Raw genomic sequence first — 19,763 nt, forward strand, 5'->3', positions numbered from 1 at the left:
TCCTCCTCAAAAGTTTTGTAAAGGAATGCAAAGTTTCCCTGGGAACACAAACACATTAAAATATTTTTTTGTGCTGTCTCTTTAACCATTTCCCTTAAGGGACTCTGCAGTGATGCTCTTCTAAATCTGTGATGTTTTTGGCATTTGTAGTTCACCGTCACACATCTCTACACATTCACCACCCTCTGTCTAAACACCTCCCAGAGGGCCGGAGGAAAAAGCCCGGAAGAAAGCGAAAGGACTCTGGACGGAGGAGGAGTTCATCCATGGGAGCAGCTCCCCCGATAGATGAGGATGACGAGGATGAAGAGGTGGATGAAGACTCCTGTAGCCAGCAGGATAAAGAGGGCAATGTCACTACCACACCTACACCGGAAACAGACACAGAGGTGGACGCTGAGCAGGCACAGGTAGTCAAGTCTCACACACACACACACACACACACACACACACGTTCATAGGCGTAAATCCCGGGGGGGACAGAGGGGACATGTCCCCCTCCAAAAAATTATTTAAAAAAATTGCACTCTCTATTGTGAAAAATATATGTATACCTAAAATAATTGTGTAAGTAGAACCCCCCCCCCCCTGCAAAAAATGCATTTAGAAACAGTTGAGTTCCCCCTCCCCTTCGTCACAGTGGTTTGGTCCACTGCCTGCACCAGTCAGGTGTGTGGCAGCGGCTCAGTTAATGTTGAACTCCAGTAAGTAGCGTATTATTTTATTCACCTTAAATAAAGCGATTCTCTTTAATGCATTTGATGCAGACTCATTCATAAATTAGTTGCTGCAAAAATGCTGACTACCGATGCAATTTTCCATGAATCTGCTATATTAGTGATTAAAATATTACTTATCTAGTTAAAGTTAGCTTGTTTACAATAGCTTGTTGCATAGTGCACTGAACTAACACGCCAAAGCCGTTTCCCATGCATTGATTTATTTGTGACGACCTGGCATAATGTTAACTTAACATTAACGGCCACAATTAGCATATTGTTTAGCTGTGCATTTACTAAATGAGCAGTGTGCTACGTCCGAACTGACCCCACAGTTTTTTTTTTGTTTAATCAATTTCTATTCTTTTCTTTAGTGTCTTAATTAATTTTAAATAAAATTTTAAACCTTTTTTTTAATTCCTCGTTTTTATTGTTGTGTATCTTTATAAGTACAATTTGACTGTATTATTTGTGTCCCCTTCAAAAATTGCACATGAGAAGTTTTATATTTATTGTCCCCCCCTACTGTTAAATGAAATTTACGTCCATGCACATGTTATGATCTTACTAACTTCTCTCTTGTTGGCCCACAGATTTTTGTATCAGAAGATGATCCCGACTCCACTGTGAAAAAGAACGGAAAAGCCTCACCACATCGAAAGCTGCCAATCATACCCCATTCAACACTTCACACCAGTATCAGCATCCCAGAAGATGTTACAATAGCCACGTAAGTGTACATGTCATGCGCACACACACACACACACACACACACACACACACACACACACAAATACATACAAAGATTCAAATATATGTATGTGTTCAACCTCACTATTATCTGTTACCACCACAGGGGCAGAAATTGGGTTCGTAGTCTGCCCAATGGCAGACGGGTTTCTGCACCGTGTTTGTTTCCAAGTTTGAGTTCTCCTGACGGCAGCTTTAAGGCCGGCCGCAGCTATGATCTGCAGGAGCGCCGCCGGACAGGCAACATGACGGGCACTGCACTAGAAAACTACCGATATATGCCCACTGACGAGAGCGAGGCACAAACGCTTGCCACGGTTGACCTGGATGGCATTAAAAGTGAGTATCTGTGCTTGTCTAAAATTTGACAAAAGGTGTATTTGGCAATGTAAGATGTGAAGAACTTTAACATTTATTTATGTGTAAATATGTTATATTTTATTCATATATTCATTTGAAAAGTTTGTGTTCAGTAAAATGTTTTAATGTTTTTGAAGGAAGTCTTGTATTTGATCAACAAGGCTGCAATTATTTGAAACAGTAAAACAGTAATATTGTCAAATTTAATTGCAATTTAAAACAACAGGTTTGTATTTTAATATGCTTTAAAATCTAATTTATTTCTGTGATGCAAAGCTGAATTTTTAACATAATTTTTAACAATTACTTCAGTCTTCAGTGTCACATGATGCTTCAAAAATCATTCTAATATGCTGATTTGTTGCTAAAGAAACATTTCCTATTACTGTGAATGTTCAAAACAGTTGTGCTCATTTTGTAGTTCATTTTTTATTTTATTTTTGATAAATAGTGATGAAAGGACAGCATTTATTTAAAATAGAAATCTGCAAGTAATAATAATAACAATAATAATGATTACTTAATAATATTGAATATTATTATTAAATACAAATTGAATGTACATTTTAAAATAATATATACATAATCAAATATATTTATATAACAGTGTTCTATTTTAATATACTTTAAAATGTCATTTATTCCCGTGATCAAAGCTGAATTTTCAGCATCATTACTCCAGCCTACAGTGTCACATGATCCTTCAAAAGTCATTCTAATTTGCTGATTTTATAAATAACAAGTCAAAAAGCATTTATTTAAAATAGAAATCCTTTGTAACAATATACACAACCATTCAAAAGTTTGTGGTCAGTACATTTAAAAAAAAGAATACTTTTACCTCCTATGATACAGTGTAGCATTATATTAGTTATTAGTGAGACTGGTTGTTTTTCAGCAAGTATTGGGCATTTCAGCTGATCATAGGTCATTAATGACGTGTATTGAGTGCAAGAAAATGTGTTTGTTTTCTCGCCATCTTTTCTATTTTTTCCAAGGTTATAAAGGACTCCTTTATTTACCTTTCTGCTCTCATTCTTCTGAGAATAAATCATGTTTTCAGCCTGTACATCTAACCATCTATGGCTGTGGTTCAGGAATGTGGACATTCTCAAAGGGTGCAGAGCTGCCCACTACAACTGTGCCTTTGACGTCTCTTTTGTGTGTGTGTGCTGTAAATACAGATAATTTTGACTGAACAATAGATCACTTTCAGACACAAAATTGAGTCATGTTCTAGTGAGCGCTCAGTTGAGTGCTTCTGTGCTTGGACGCTGCTGATTATTGTATGCAATGTAGCCAGTGTTGTTAAGGTTAGGTAAGCACTGAGTTACTGATACTCACAGACCTTCGGGAGTGCTACAGCTTCAGTGTTGTTCTAGCTTGTTTGTTGTTTTTTTAACTCTTGGTTTAGTATTTCAGCGTTGTCTTGCTGTCTTTCTTGCAGGTCACAGGTTTGAAGATGTCCCTGGTGTGCGACGGCACCTGGTTAAGAAGAGCGCTAAAGGTCAAGTGGTTCACATCGGCAAGGACCACAAAGAGCCCAACAGTCGTATCCGGACCAAGTTGGATCGAACCCCACATGAGGTGAGACGCCAGCTAACTAGATTATCTTTCCCCTGTCCACTTAAAGCAATTTTCTAGGTGCAAAACAAAAAGAAAAATGTTTTCACACTTTTCAGGAAATCAACTTACTAAAAGTTTCAATATCAAGCTAATTGCACAATGTAATGCTTTGTTTACTGAGAAGAAAATACAGTAAAGGATCGTTTTTAAGACTGCATGCTGTACAAGGCTGGTGTACCACTACCATTGGCTCACTGAGCCTGCTGTTGTTTATTAGAGGAGATCATGGCCCTGTTACATGGACCACAAGGTTCGTCGTGCCCAACAGCTGAAGGTAGGGCAGCACAGAGCTGGTATGATTGCTTTGTGGAACAGCTGAAGCTTGAGTGTGGTTTTTACTCACCACTTGTTTGCTAATATCATGTCTGTACCACTGGTTTTGTTGGAAGCAGTGGATGGTCACAGTATCAGAACTGTGTTTAACTAAGTTCACACTGGTAGAGCTGTACTAGAATGGCGCTTTTTGATTTATGAGTAGAATAAGGCCTGTTAACATTACTAACATTATTTAAACTTTTTAATTTTACTTAAAGAGACTTTAACATTAAACATAATCATATAAATGTTAATTATTTTACCAAAATTAATGGGATGATACAAAATACTTGTTATTTTTTATTTAGCACTGACCTGAATACGATATTTCACATAAAGACATTTGCATACAGTCCACAAGAGAAAATAATAGTTGAATTTATAAAAATTACCCTGTTCAAAAGTTTACACACACTTGATTCCTAATACTGTGTTGTTACCTGAATGATCCACAGCTGTGTTGCTAGTTGTTCATGAGTCCCTTCTTTATCCAGAACAATTAAACTGCCAGCTGTTCTTGAGAAAAACCCACAAATTCTTAGTTTTTTTTAAGCATTTTTGTGTATTTGAACAATGAAGACAACTTAGGGACTCATATGCATCTATTACAGAAGGTTCAAACACTCACTGATGCTCCAGAAGGAAAAATGACACATTAAGAGCCAGGGATGTAAACTTCTGAACAGAATGAAGATATGTATTTTTTTCTTATTTTGTCTAAATATAATTTTTAGCTACAGAAGCTACGTGCATGTTTCCCAGAAGATAAAATAAGTTGCATTTACCCTGATCTTCAAAATTAAGAAGTTTTCATCAGCTCTTAATGCATCGTGTTTCCTTCTGAAGCATCAGTGAGCGTTTGAACCTTCTGGAATAGTTGTATATGAGTCCCTCAGTTGTCCTCAGTGTGAAAAGATGGATCTCAAAATCATACAGTCATTGTTGGAAAGTGTTCAAATACACATAATGCTGAAAAACCAAAGAATTCATTAGTAATTAGTAATTAATGACAACAAACTGAACAGTTCTATTGACATCAACTTAAACACAATAAATTAGGTTTTATTCTAAAAGCTGAAATCTGCAGATATATATTGGACGGCTTGCCGGAAAAGCTTGCTCTTGACTAAAAGAAAAAAAAAATCCTCAATGAAATGTAGACTAAATTGAATCTCGTCTGCTTTCTTTAATAATTAAGTGTTTAGCATTGCCTGAGATGATACATGAACTACATAAGTATTTTTTTTTATTAAAATTGTATTTGTTTGCTAAAGGTTGTGATATGTTGTAAACTCTTTTGCATTTTAGATTTTATAGAAAGAATGGTACTAAACCAAACCTGACTCAACAAACACATAATTTCTTCTAACGTAAACAGATGGCTTTCCATCAAATTAGCCATAATAAATCCAAAAATGTACAACAAGAAGGTTAGAAGAATAAATCATAAATGCATGTGTTCTCTCAGGTGTTTGTTGAACTGAATGAGTTACTGATGGATAAGAACCAGGAGATGCACTGGAAGGAAACAGCTCGTTGGATAAAGTTTGAGGAGGATGTGGAGGAGGAGACGGAGCGCTGGGGCAAACCTCATGTAGCTTCACTCTCATTCCGCAGCCTGCTGGAGCTCCGCAAGACCATTTCACATGGTGAGAGAGAGGAGAGAGACCAGTTACAAATATGCACAGTCAAACCAAAAATTACTCAGACACCAGATATAATTTTTATATAGTGGGTGCAGGACACCATAGTTAATTTATGTAAGTGAGGATAGCAAAATAAAGTAAACTGTGACATATTATACTCAAAAATTCTTCATACAGTGGACTAGCAGTAAAATTGACTTGGACCAAAAATTTTATTTGACACTTTGACCTAACTCTTGAGTTCTTGTCATATTTTCCTTACCATTTTCTAATCTATAGCAAATAAACTGATAATGTGAGAAATGTTGAACGTGTCTGAATAAATTTTGGTTTGACTGTATTTACAAATACAATGTGTAAACTGATTGCTAGCTACAAATTTTATATATTTCTATTTCATATAAATAATAAAAATGCTTTCTGGTGTGTCTAATGTATTGGTGGTGTAATCTTACAGGTGCAGTGTTGTTGGACCTGGACCAGAAGACGCTGCCTGGTATTGCTCATCAGGTTGTGGAGCAGATGATTATCTCAGATCAAATCAGAGCACAGGACAGAGCCAATGTGCTCCGAGCCCTGCTTCTCAAACACAGGTTAGTTTCACATATATATATAGGTTATATGAACATTACACTGCATATCTCAAAAACAATCGGTTATAGTTATAATAGGTCATCATTGTTTTTGTCATCATTTACTCAGCCTTATGTTGTTCCAAACTTGTGTATGTTTCTTTCTTATGTTGAACACAAAAGAAGATATTTTGAAGAATTGTAAAGAACCAAACAGTTGTTGGTCCCTATTGACTTATATAATAGGGAAAGAAATACTATGGAAGTCAATGGGGACCAACAACTGTTTGATTACCAGAATTCTACAAAATACCTTCTCTTATGTTCAACATAAAAAAGAAACTCATACAGGTTTGAAACAACATGAGGGTTAGTAAATGATGACAACATTTTCATTTTTGGGTGAGCTTTTCCTTTAAGGAGCACCTTTCTCATTTAGATGATGCAGCTTAACTTTCTGCTTTGTTGATCTTCTCTTTATCAGTCATCCGAGTGACGGCAAGGAGCACAGCTTATTCAACCGGAACATCTCAGCAACCAGCCTTGGCTCTCTCATATCTCATTACCATAGCAGTAACCACATTGCCGCACCAGAGCCCCCTGCCACAGACCCGCTCATCGGAGGACTACGTAACTTTGAGTCACGCATTAGTGTAAACTCAGAAAAGAATGAGGTATTGTGTGCATTAAAGTCTGTGTGTGTTTTGTTTTTTAAATAGGCAATTAGACACTTAGAAAATTAGACTTTTCCTCTTTGTTTTCACAGAAAGATGTACCTCAGTTTTTTGGTTTGCACAAAACTAAATCTAAACATGAGCTGAAGCTGCTTGAGAAGATTCCAGAGGATGCAGAAGCAACGGTTGTCCTTGTGGGTCAGTTAACTGCCTGTTACCTTATAACAATCAGCACATGACATACCACATCTGTTCAAGCTATAATGCAGATGCTCATTCACAGGTAGTGTGGATTTCCTGGACCAGCCCACCATGGCCTTTGTGAGACTGCAGGAAGCAGTTCTGTTAGAGTCAGTTCTAGAAGTGCCGATTCCAGTGAGGTTTCTTTTCGTGCTGCTCGGCCCACCCAGTACCAACATGGACTACCACCAAATCGGGCGCTCCATATCAACACTTATGTCTGATAAAGTAAGCACAGAATGGATAAGATTCTATTAGATTCTAAGAGATAGTGCACCCCAAAATTCTGCTGTATTATTATATACACTACCATTCAAAGTCATTTATGTTTTAAATTTAAAATTAATTCAGTTTATTTTTTTTTTACTTTCTATACGTCAAAGAAAAATTCAACACCGCAATATTGATAATATTGATTGTCAATGACAATTGATGATTTCTGAAAGATCATGTGACACTTTATTTATTTTTGATCAAATAAATGCCGCCTTGGTGCACATAAGAGTCTTCTTTAAGTAAAAACATCTTTAGAAAAAAATAAGAAATATTACCAAGCCTAAACATTTCAATGGTAGTGTATAAATATCTAAAAATCCTTGAAAAAAAAACAATTTTACTGCAAGACTTGTACATTACCAGTCAAACGTTTTTAAAGTATTTTTAAATCTTCTGCTCACCAAGTCTGCATTTATTTGATTCAAAGTACAGCAAAAACAGTTTTGAAATATTTGTACTATTTGTACACTGTTTTCTATTTGAATATATTTTCAAATGTAATTTAGTCCTGTGATCAAAATTTAAATTTCTGCATCATTACTCCAGTTTTCAGTGTCACATGATCCCTCAGAAATCATGCTAATATGCTGATTTGCTGTTCAAGAAACATTTTATTATTATTATTAATATTTAAAACAATTCAGTCAATTTTTTCAGGATTATTTGATCAATAGGAAGATCTAAAATTGGCATTTATCTATCATAAAATCTTTTGTGATATTATACACTATACCATTCAAAAGCTTGGAGTCAGTAGAAATTAAGAGTTCTAAAATTCTACTCAGCTTTTTTTTAACATTAATAATAATAATAATAATAATAATAATAATAAATGTTTTTTAGTAGCAAATCAGAATATTAGAATGATTTCTGAAGGATCATGTATTTAAATAGAAAACAGTTATTTCAAATAGTACAAATATTTCAAAATTGTACTATTTTTGCTGTACTTTGGATCAAAAAATGCAGGCTTGGTGAGCAGAAGAGACTTTTGACTGGTAGCGCATCTTTATACATTTGATTTAATGCACTTTCAGTCATATTTCTTACTTGTTTAAGTGCAAATGGAATTTCAAATGTCTCTTCCAGCACTTTCATGAAGCGGCGTATTTGGCAGATGAGCGTCAGGACCTGCTGACAGCCATCAACAGCTTTCTAGACTGCAGTATTGTGCTTCCTCCATCTGAGGTTGGAGGAGATGAGCTGCTGCATTCTATCGCTCGCTTCCAGAGAGAGATTCTGCACAAGAGACATGAGCAAGAGGTCAAACTGCAGGCCAAGGAACCCAAGAGCCCTGAGGACATTGGTACAAGGCTCTTGCTCATATACAGAATACATAAGTGAACAGATCAGTTTACTGTATCAAATTACATTTTATATTCATTCTTAATGTTCTCAGCTCTCCATCCTCCTCTGAAACCTGAAGACGATCCTCTTCGGAGGACGGGTCAGCTATTTGGCGGTGTTATCCGAGATGCAAGGCGCCGCTACCCCAAATATCTCAGTGATTTTAGGGATGCTCTAAGTCCTCAATGTATGGCCACAGTCATATTCATTTACTTTGCTGCCCTTTCTCCTGCTATCACCTTTGGAGGACTATTGGGTTAGTCAGCTGTATAAAGCACTGTTTTTATGATGTATCTAAAACAAGGAACCTTTACCTAATGGAATCATTTCTCTCACCCCCAGGTGAAAAGACAGATGGTTTGATAGGTGTGTCAGAGCTGATTATTGCCACTGCTGTGCAGGGAATGTTATTCTGCCTGCTTGGGGCTCAGCCTCTGCTGGTGGTGGGCTTCTCTGGACCTCTTTTAGTGTTTGAAGAGTCCTTCTATTCAGTAAGTATTTCTAATACACAAAAACAATACTACTAATTCACTAAGACAAAGCAAATTTTGCCTGCTAATACTGCTTTCCTTAATTCAAATGCAAATACACTCTTAATAAAGAACAGTTCTTAAAATAACTGTTTTTAAGAACATTAAAAAAAATCTAACGACTATAAATTTGAAAGGTTGCATTTGAAAGATTCAGTGGATCTGTAAGGTTCTTCATATAACCATTAATGCCAAAAAAGGACCTTTATTTTTAAGAGTGTAGCACAGATTTTTGAGAATAAAACACAATCTATATTAAACATAATTTGAATATAAAGGCCTCTTTGGACTGAAAATCTCAGTTTATAATAAATTGACATACTTTCCTGTGCTATTGCGATGCATTTAGAACCTGGTTTATGAAGAATACTGAATGTCTGTATTCAAAAGTGGCACTGTTTAGTAAATTGACCCCACAACTTAAATGTGAAAATGTTTCACTTGAATGATATAGCAGGAAAACTGAATATGAATCAATGTGTTTGCAGTTCTGTAGGTCCAATGAAATCGAATATCTGACAGGGCGTGTGTGGATTGGAATCTGGTTAATTATCATTGTAGTTCTCACGGTGGCCTTTGAAGGGAGCTTCCTGGTGCGATTTGTGTCACGCTTCACCCAAGAGATCTTTTCCTTCCTTATCTCTCTCATCTTCATCTACGAGACCTTCTTCAAGCTGGGCAAAGTATTGACATGTTTTTGTTGTTTATGATACTGTTCAAAAGTTTGGAGTCTTTCAAATGTTTTAAATGTTTCATGATGTTTATTTCCACCAAAGCTGCATTTATTTGATCAAAAATTACTGAAAATCACTCTAATATGCGGATCTGGTGCTCAAGAGGCATATTATTATCAATGTTGAAAATGTTTTGGTCAATTTAATGCATGAAAAAAAAATCATAATAACCCCAAACTTTTGGTTAGTAGTGTATTTTTATGACAGAGATTTAAATGTGAATAGCAGATATTCAAACGGTCTTTGTACATTGTGTAGATCTTCATGGATCATCCTCTCCAAAGCTGCTATGGGCAAAATGAAAATGACACTGTTTTACCAACGCCCACAAGTGACAGCAGGCCTCCAGATGCCACTCAAACCCTAAACCAGCCAAACACAGCTCTCCTCTCCCTGGTGCTCACAGCCGGCACCTTCTTCATTGCCTTCTATCTGCGTAAATTCAAAAACAGCCCTTTTTTCCCTGGCACGGTAAGCTAGTGTCCTAGTGTCGTGCTGTTTACTCAGTGATGTCTAAATAAACAGATACGACAATGAATCAAAGTGTTAAATATATGTGTGTGATGAAGAGTTATTGACCATAGTGATATTGGCTCTTATCTTTTGTTCAGCTCCGAAGGGCTATTGGAGATTTTGGAGTTCCTATTGCAATCTCCATTATGGTTCTGCTGGACTACAGCATTAAGGACACTTACACGCAGGTGAGACATGAAGATGTGTTTATATAATTTGGTTCATGTTTAATCAACAATCTATGAACTAGTTTTCTCTTAGCGTTTTCTACCCAAACACCTGAATTCATTGTACATCAAGCAAGGTTTTAAATGACACATTTAAAAATGACATGTGACTAGATGTTTTTTTAGATATACAGTACCAGTCAAAACTTACTTGAACAGTAAGATTTTAAATTTTTTTTTTAAAGATGACTCCTCTGCTCACCAAGCCTGCATTTATTTGATCCAAAGTACAGCAAATACAGTAAAATTTTGAAATATTTTTACTATTTAAAATAACTATTTTCTATTTAAATATATATATATATATAATGTAATTTATTGCTGTTAAAGCTAAATCTTTGACATTATTACTTGCTGTTCAAGAAGTTAGTACTTAGGCAAGGATGCTTTAAATTGATCAAAAGTGATGATAAAGACATTTATGATCTAACAAAAGATTTCTATTCCAGATAAATGCTGTTCTTCTGAACTTTCTATTCAAAGAAACCTGAAAGAAAAAAGAAAGAAACTCTGTTTCTATTATTACTGTTTTCAACATAATAATAATAATAATAAAACATGTTTTTTTGAGCAACAAATCAGAATATTTAAATGATTTCTGAAGGATCATGTGACTGGAGTAATGATGCTAATAATTCAGCTTTGAAATCACAGGAATAAATTAAATTTTAAATTATATTTTATTTATTTTAAATAGTAAAACTAAAAAATAAAAATTACCATTTTTGCTGTATTTTGGATTAAATAAATGCAGGCTTGGTGAGCAGAAGAGACTTCTTTAAAAAAACAGTAAAAATCGTACTGTTCAAAAACTTTTGACTGGTAGTGTGTGACGTTTTTTAAGTACTTTGGAGGAAATTATAGGAAGTGAAAACTAAAAATTGCTTAAAAATGTTAAATAATTAAAAACAAAACACACACCCAATTTAAAGGCACAGTTCACGCAAAAATAAAATTCTGTCATCCTTTATTAAACCTGTATGAATTTTTCTTCCACTGAGCACAAAAAAAAGTCATTTAAAAGAATGCTGGTAACCAAATAGTTATCGGTAGACATTGACTTCCACAGTATGGAAAAAATACTATAAAAATGAAAAAGTCTACCGACATTCTTCAAAAAAAAAAAGGTGGAAGGTGAAAAAATAAACTATTTTAAAAAGATTTAAAGCCATGTAGTCATTCAGTTTTAACTTTTTTCTGTGCTATTTTCTATGATGTGCTGTGATAAAAGAGACATCTTAAGTAACATTTGGAAAAGTGAATTTAAGTATTTAAGACACTTCTGTATTTATCAAAATTTATCCCAGTACTTTTCTGTAAAAAGGCGGTCACAATTGCTGTTGTTCTATACATTTTTGTAGATGGTATCCAGTAATTTCAGTTAGAGTCCACATGATTTGGTATTTTTTGCTTGAGAGTGAAAAATTTCCCCACACAGATTTCACAACAGTTGAAGTTGGTCATGTAGTTTCATCTTGGTTTGAAAGTGACATCTATGTGAGCTGTGTTTCAATAGACAATGAACCTTTTTTGCCTGAAATTTTACTAATGTATCTGTGTCCTTAGGGTTTTAAGTTACTCTTAGGTTATTCGTTGATTCATAACTAGAAAATATTCTATATCTTTATAGCAAATCTCCTTTAGTCACCTGGCAAATGAGTCTCACACAATCTGTGATCTTCAAACTTCTTTCCTCCCCATATAGAAACTAAGTGTGCCTGATGGCTTCTCTGTGACCAGCCCGGACAAGCGTGGTTGGCTAATACACCCACTGGGCTCTGATGGTCAGTTTCCTATTTGGATGATGGTTGCCAGCATTCTACCTGCCCTGCTCGCCTACATCCTCATTTTCATGGAAACTCAAATTACCACGTGAGTCACAGGCATTCATTGATCTGTTCTGACAATACCTATAACCTTTATCCCACATTTTATTGATTGCATTCTCCTTTACAGTCTTATTGTGAGCAAGAAGGACAGGATGCTGGTCAAGGGTTCAGGGTTTCACTTGGACCTGTTGATCATTGTGGTTGCGGGTGGTGTTTCAGCACTGTTTGGGTTGCCGTGGCTGACCGGTGCTACAGTTCGTTCTGTAACTCATGCAAATAGTCTCACTGTGATGAGCAAAGCTGTTGCACCTGGTGACAAACCACGCATTCAGGAAGTAAAAGAGCAGAGAGTAACAGGATTTCTGGTGGCTTTTCTAGTAGGTGAGTGGCTTAATATCATTACAGTATAACTGCACCTTACTCTTTGGCAGCCGATAAAGTTCATCGTTATCAGACAATACTGGAAATACAATGGAGATCAAAATTAGAGAACAGTCTATGAATACTTTTTTCAGAAATATTGTTCATCTTCATCACTCAAAATTTGAAGGAATTTTAGCTGTGGGTATACCGCTGTTACACTTACACGTTTGACAAATTAACCAAGGCATTTCAGCAAAAATGTTTATTTAGTGGAAAACACAGTGATCAAAATTAGAAAACAGTAACCACTGTAGCATGAAAGATGATCACAACTAAAATTTTGGAGTGCGTTTTTAGTCCGACGGCTCTGTTCAGCACTGAAATGACAAGCAATTCCAGCTGCAGTGTTGAACTGATTCGCCACTGAGAGTCTCTACATTAATCTGTCTTCTTGTGAATTTGTCTTACGTGGATGACCAGCCTTTTTGGCAGACTTGAATGAATTAATGTCATTGTAAACCTGCAATATTTACAAAATCACAGATTTGGAATGACTAACTTCCTTTGGAAGGACAACCTCCTGTCACAGGGTTTCAGTCACCTCAGAGCAGCCCGCCATCTTAGTGAAAATTGGAGAAATTCTTCCAGTTAAATAGGGTTTGTTATGTAATTAGGGAATTAAGTTGTAGGTATCGATAAGTGTTCTAATTTTGATCAGTTATATGTCATAAGTTTTATATACTGTGCTTCAGAATACAATTAATTAATGAAATATGCTTAAAAATGGTCCTTCTGCTCCTGTCAGGATAACGTCAAATAGGACTGAACGGTGACCTTGAAATTTAGGAAATTTAGGTTGTAGGTTGTTCTCTATTTTTGATCTCCACTGTATATCAGCTGATATGTGACTCTGGACCACAAAACCAGTCATAAGGTTAAATTTTACAAAACTGAGATATATACATCATATGAAAGCTCAATAAATAAGCTTTCTATTGATGTATAGTTTGTTAGGATAGGACAATATTTGGCCGAGATACATTTATTTGAAAATCTGAAATCTAAGGGTGCAAAAAATCAAAAAGACTGAGAAAATCACCTTTAAAGTTGTCCAAATTAAGTTCTTAACAATGCATATTACTAATCAAAAATTACATTTTGATAGGTTTACAGTAGGAATTTTACAAAAAATCTTCATGGAACATGATCTTTACTTAATTTCCTAACGATTTTTGACATAAAAGAAAAATCAATAATTTTGACCCATACAATGTATTTTTGGCTATTGCTACAAATATACCCCAGCGATTTAAGACTGGTTTTGTGGTCCAGGGTCACATATATATTGTCATTATCTAATGCTCACTTAGAATTAATATTTAAAATAATTAATGAAGCTTTAATAACATTTACTAACATATTTATTCATAATAATTTACTTAATATTTTACACTTAATAATAGTTTATAATAATAATATGTAAAAATTTTATACTGTACATATATATACATGTATAATTTTGTAATGCCTACATTTGCTTGTAACTACCCCCACTGAATAAAATCATCTCACAATTCAGCTTTTTTTTAGAAATGCATGATACAAACTCACAATTCTGATTTTTTTTGAAGAATTGTGTGATATAAACTTACAATTGCGAGTTACAAAGTCAGAATTGCGAGATAAAAACTCATCTGACTTTTTTCTCAGAATTAACGATATAAACTCAGTTCTGACTTTTTTCTCAGGTGCTCAATATAAATTTGCATTTGTTGCAAAATCGGAATTGCGAGATTCTCAGTGTTTCTCAGAACTGCATTAAATAAACTCACAATTGTTAGTTATAAAGTCAGAATAGCGAGATAAAAACTCATTTACTTTTTTCTCAGAATTGCGAGATATAAACTCACAATTCTGACTTTTTTCTCAGAATTGCGAGATATAAACTCACAATTCTGACTTTTTTCCTCAGAACTGTGTGATACAAACCAGTAATTGAGACATAAAATCAGAATTGTGAGATAATTCTGATTTTTTTCTCAGAACTGTGTGATATAAACTTTTCAAAAGACAATTGCAAGATAAAAACTCGCAATTGTGACTGGCCTGTTGAATTGTTTGGAACTGACCGTATATAAACCCTCTTCCCTCCAAAGGTCTCTCCATTGTGATTGGAGATGTTTTGCGGCAAGTTCCTATCGCTGTGTTGTTTGGTATATTCCTCTATATGGGAGTGATGTCTCTTAATGGTGTCCAACTAACAGAACGCATGATGCTGCTATTTATGCCACCGAAGTACCATCCTGACCACACCTACGTCCGCAAGGTTTGTCATTGAGAACTCAGCTAATGACAATATCACACCAGTCTTAAATCAATCAGATGACGGTATGTATTGAATGCCATCTCTTCAGATTTAGCTGTGCTTTAACCTTCGACTTGTCTATTTCAGGTGCGTACTCTACGCATGCACCTGTTCACATGTCTGCAGCTGGTGTGCCTGGCTGTGCTGTGGGTTGTAATGTCAACCTCGGCCTCATTAGCCTTCCCGTTTGTTCTTGTCCTCACTGTGCCATTCAGAAGGTTCCTTCTGTCCCGAATATTCACTCACCGTGAGATACAATGTGTGAGTGTTTGTTTTCGTTTCGTTGATAGGAAAAATTACATTTGTAGATGAGTAAACTTATATTACAGTTTATATACAGTTGAGGTCAAAAGTTTACATACACCTTGCAAAATCTGCAAAATGGTAATTATTTTACAAAAATATTTGAGGGTTCATACAAAATGCATGTTATTTTTTATTTAGTACTGACCTGAAGAAGATATTTCACATGGAAGATGTTTACATATAGTCCGCAAGAGAAAATAATAGTTGAATTTATACAAATAACCCTGTTCAAAAGTTTGCATACACTTGATTCTTAATACTGTGTTCTTACTTGAATGATCCACAGTACTTTAAGGTAAACTGCCTGCTGTTCTTCAGAAAAGTCTTTCAGGTCTCACAAATTTTGGGGTTTTTCAACATTTTTGTGTATTTGAACCCTTTCCAACAATGACTGTATGATTTTGAGATCCATCTTTTTACACTGAGGACAACTGAGGGACTTCACAATGCATTATGAGCCCTTAAACTTTTTGAATTTGGAGATCAGGGTAAATTTAACTTATTTTGTCTTCTGGGAAACATGTAAGTATCTTTTCTAGCTTCTGAAGGGTAGTACTAAATGAAAAAAAATATGATATTTAGGCAAAATAAGAAAAATGTAAACATCTTCATTCTGTTCAAAAGTTTTCACCCCCCTAATAATACATAGTTTTTCCTTCTGGAGCATCAGTGAGAGTTTGAATCTTCTCTAATAGTTGCATATGAGTCCCTCAGTTGTCCTCAGTGTGGAAAAAAAAGATGGATCTCAAAATCATGTGGTCATTGTTGGAAAGGGTTCAAATACACATTAATGCTGAAAAACCAAAGAATTTGTGGGATCTGAAGGATTTTTGTGAAGAACAGCGGCCAGTTTAACTGTTCAGGACAAACAAGGGACTCATGAACAACTATCAAAAAAAAAACATTTAAGTAACAACACAGTATTAAGAATCAAGTGTATGTAAACTTTTGAACGGGTTCATTTTTTTGATAAATTCAACTATTATTCTCTCTTGTGGACTATATGTAACATCTTTTATGTGAAATATCTTATTCAGGTCAGTGATCCCTCTTATTTTCTTAAAATATATTGTGGTTTGCCTTTAATATTGTTCATTTTGTCTGTGTGACAGCTTGACGCAGATGATTCAGAGCCATCATTTGATGACAAAGAAGGCCAAGATGAATATACAGAGATGCAAATGCCAGTATGACCTCATTCCTCTCCTGTCACTACCTGGGCTTGCCTGTTTCTTTGTTTTTCAGTCAGAGACGTCCAGATGTACTGCCTGTCTATTTTTTTCTTTAATCAGTTTTTGTCTCTATTTTGTTCCCCCATTTTGTTTTTGCCTAAATGATGTAAACGTTATATTTATACATATGTAAAGTGTTAACTAGTTGCTCAATGTCAAGAAAGCTTTGTCACCTGTAATATTAATATTTTTTTCTGTTTATTTATCAGAGTTGGAATGTTATTGTGCTGTTGTGGAGGGTTAAGTGAATTTATTATATCCAGTCAGCTCAAAATGATACAGGAAGCACTTTTAAGAAGAATTTGAAATGAAGCCTTTTCTATTGCAAGGTGACTCCTAACAATGAACAACTGTACAGAATACATTAATGCAAATGATATATGGTCGATATTTTTGTAGCTAAACAGAAATTATACACAGATTTATGCTGTATTCAGCTAAAAAAACCTATATATATCTAGAAACAATGCTTATGTCAAGAAAGCAGTGGTTGCAGTCACCAGTTTATTTGGAAGAAGAAAAAATAATGTTTTTCTGTTATTTTTATGTCAGCTGTGAATATGTTGTATTTTGAAAATTGTGGCAAAATTATTTTTCTCACCAGAGCACCAAAGAGGCCTGTGTGTTTATATAACTTATAACACTAAGAGAATCATACAATATAAGTAGTCTTAATAGTTACAATAATACATGAAGATACACAGAGTTATTTGATTATAGTGACAATGAAAGAATGTTAAAAGCAAATGTTTTATGGAGTTCTAAAGGTTTAAAATATCACCGACCACACTTGTGAAATGGTTTGATCGTTCAATGCACTACTCTTTATTTTTATTAACAAGCATCATAGGTGAATATTTGTCTTTTGAGGTACAGAACTAGAATCAAATTGTTGACGCAGGAAATACCAAACAAGTGTAGATTTGGTATAATTCTGTAATCCATTTTCTTAAATGTGTGTCATGTACATTCCAATCAAAATCTTGCAAATAATTATTTTTATAAAGAAGGGACTACATCTAAGATGTTAATGAATCTGTTGTGTGTGCTTGATGTCAAAATGTTTTTCCCTGCAAACTTCTGAGAGTTCATTTTACTGTTTTCATTACGGTCTCACATACTGTAGTAGTGCCTTTTTCACTTGATAGTTCCTTTGAGATATAATTTTGGTTTCACAAGGTTGAAAAAAAAGTGACCTTAGCAAGTGAAGATAGCAAGTGTGAGAGAAAAAGAGCTGTTCGACAATAGATTTTTGTGATTGTTAATATATTACTGTAGAATGTCAATAATGCTGTGGGCATATTTCTTTGTTTTAGCTTTGGAAATGTTTAGAGCACAGGCCCAAACCTAATAAAATAATAGAGCTGATTTTACATCAGACCTTTTGTTTTTGATTTATTAAAATCATAATTTTACACACACATATCAAATTAATCATGAGATTGTGCTGGAGCACAAAACCAGTCTTAAGTAGTACGGGTATATTTGTAGCAATAGCCAACAAAATACATTGTATGGGTCAAAATGATCAATTTTTCTTTTATGCCAAAAATCATTAGGATATTAAGTAAAGATCATGTTCCATTAAAATATTTGTTAATTTCCCACCGTAAATATTCAAAACTTCATTTTTGATTAGTAATATGCATTGCTAAGAACTAAATTTGGACAACTTTAAAGGGAATTTTCTCAATATTTAGTTTTTTTGTTTGCTCTCTCAGATTCCAGATTTTCAAATAGTTGTATCTCGGCCAAATATTGTCCTGTTCTAACAAAAAAAAAAAAAAAACATAGATCAATACATCAAGCTTTTCAGACGAATAAAGAACCTTACAATAAATATGCTGTTGTGCAGTGATCAGTGCAATATTGAAGGCCTGGTCGCTTTGTTAATATACATCTGCTGCCATCTCATGGCTATTACATAGTGGTAGCAAAAAGATAGTCTGTAGGCCTAGACACCAGGAGTACCAAGGCCCAAACAAACTTCACTTGGACCCAAACGCTTCCGCAACATTAATTAATGTATTAGCTGAGACATATGCCTCATGGTGTATGGCTGTCATATAACATTTTCTGGGGAAATAAAAAAAAAATCATTTACTCATCATTTACTCACCCTCAAATTGTTCCCAACCTGTATGAGTTTCTTTCTTCTGTAGAGCACAAAACAATGTATTTTGAACAATGTTGAAAACCAAACAGTTGACTTTAGTCATTGACTTTATAGTATTTTTTTCTATGATATGGAAGTCAGTAGGTACTGTTTGGTTACCAACATTATTCAAAATATCTTCTTTGGAAATGTATGAAATAATTGTTAATTAAAACTGGCCTCCCCAAAATTTTTCTTTAAGGAGTGGAAAAGATTAGGTAGTTGTCAAATACAGGTGAAGTCAAAAGTTTACATACACCTTGCAGAATCTGCAAAATGTTAATTATTTTACCAAAATAAGAGGGATCATATAAAATGCATGTTATTTTTTATTTAGTACTGACCTGAATAAGATATTTCACATTAAAGACATTTACATATAGTCCACAGGAGAAAATAATAGTTGAATTTATTTTAAAAAACCTGTTCGAAAGTTCACATACACTTGATTTTTAATACTGTGTTGTTACCTGAATGATCCACAGCTGTTTTTTTTTTTTTTTTGTCCTGGACAGTTAAACTGCCTGCTGTTCTTCAATGAAACCCTTCAGGTCTCACAGATTCTTTGGTTTTTCAGCATTTTTGTGTATTTGAACCTTTTCCAACAAAGACTGTATGATTTTAAGATTCATCTTTTCACACTGAGGACAACTGAGGGACTCATATGCAACTATTACAGAAGGTTCAAACGCTCGCTGATGATTCAGAAGGAAACACAATGCATTAAGCCAGGTGTGTAAACTTTTGAACAGATTAAATATGTTTACATTTTTCTTATTTTGCCTAGATATCATTTTATTTTTCATTTAGTACTGCCCTTCAGAAGCTACAGAAGATACTTACATGTTCCCCAGAAGATAAAATAAGAATTTTACCCTGATCTTCAAAAACGTTTCCACCCTCGGCTCAGTATTAAGTATTAAGAATCTTAAACTAAACTAAACTTTTGAACAGGGTCATTTTTATACATTAAACTATTATTTT

The 19,763-nt window shown here is 34.6% G+C and overlaps 1 protein-coding gene across 2 annotated transcripts in view; it reads left to right on the top strand.

Annotated features, from left to right (window-relative positions):
* The window catches only part of slc4a2a (solute carrier family 4 member 2a), a 34,379-nt gene extending 16,382 nt beyond the window's left edge, over positions 1-17,997 (top strand). The window contains exons 4-24 of one of the 2 annotated variants that reach the window (XM_073849718.1): positions 151-410; positions 1,313-1,449; positions 1,576-1,808; positions 3,277-3,416; positions 3,673-3,729; positions 5,239-5,419; positions 5,874-6,009; positions 6,473-6,662; positions 6,755-6,860; positions 6,946-7,130; positions 8,268-8,484; positions 8,578-8,781; positions 8,868-9,016; positions 9,544-9,738; positions 10,048-10,260; positions 10,401-10,490; positions 12,235-12,401; positions 12,486-12,739; positions 14,878-15,047; positions 15,174-15,347; positions 16,505-17,997. In XM_073849718.1, the coding sequence (XP_073705819.1) occupies positions 151-410; positions 1,313-1,449; positions 1,576-1,808; positions 3,277-3,416; positions 3,673-3,729; positions 5,239-5,419; positions 5,874-6,009; positions 6,473-6,662; positions 6,755-6,860; positions 6,946-7,130; positions 8,268-8,484; positions 8,578-8,781; positions 8,868-9,016; positions 9,544-9,738; positions 10,048-10,260; positions 10,401-10,490; positions 12,235-12,401; positions 12,486-12,739; positions 14,878-15,047; positions 15,174-15,347; positions 16,505-16,585 (3,539 nt within the window). In that variant the 3' untranslated portion in view covers positions 16,586-17,997. The remainder of the gene's footprint in view (positions 1-150; positions 411-1,312; positions 1,450-1,575; positions 1,809-3,276; positions 3,417-3,672; positions 3,730-5,238; positions 5,420-5,873; positions 6,010-6,472; positions 6,663-6,754; positions 6,861-6,945; positions 7,131-8,267; positions 8,485-8,577; positions 8,782-8,867; positions 9,017-9,543; positions 9,739-10,047; positions 10,261-10,400; positions 10,491-12,234; positions 12,402-12,485; positions 12,740-14,877; positions 15,048-15,173; positions 15,348-16,504) is intronic. The other variant, XM_073849719.1, reaches the window with a different exon arrangement.
* The last annotated feature ends 1,766 nt before the right edge of the window (positions 17,998-19,763 follow it).

The sequence above is a fragment of the Garra rufa genome, chromosome 10, assembly GCF_049309525.1.
Source record: "Garra rufa chromosome 10, GarRuf1.0, whole genome shotgun sequence".
Taxonomy (NCBI): Eukaryota; Metazoa; Chordata; class Actinopteri; order Cypriniformes; family Cyprinidae; genus Garra; species Garra rufa.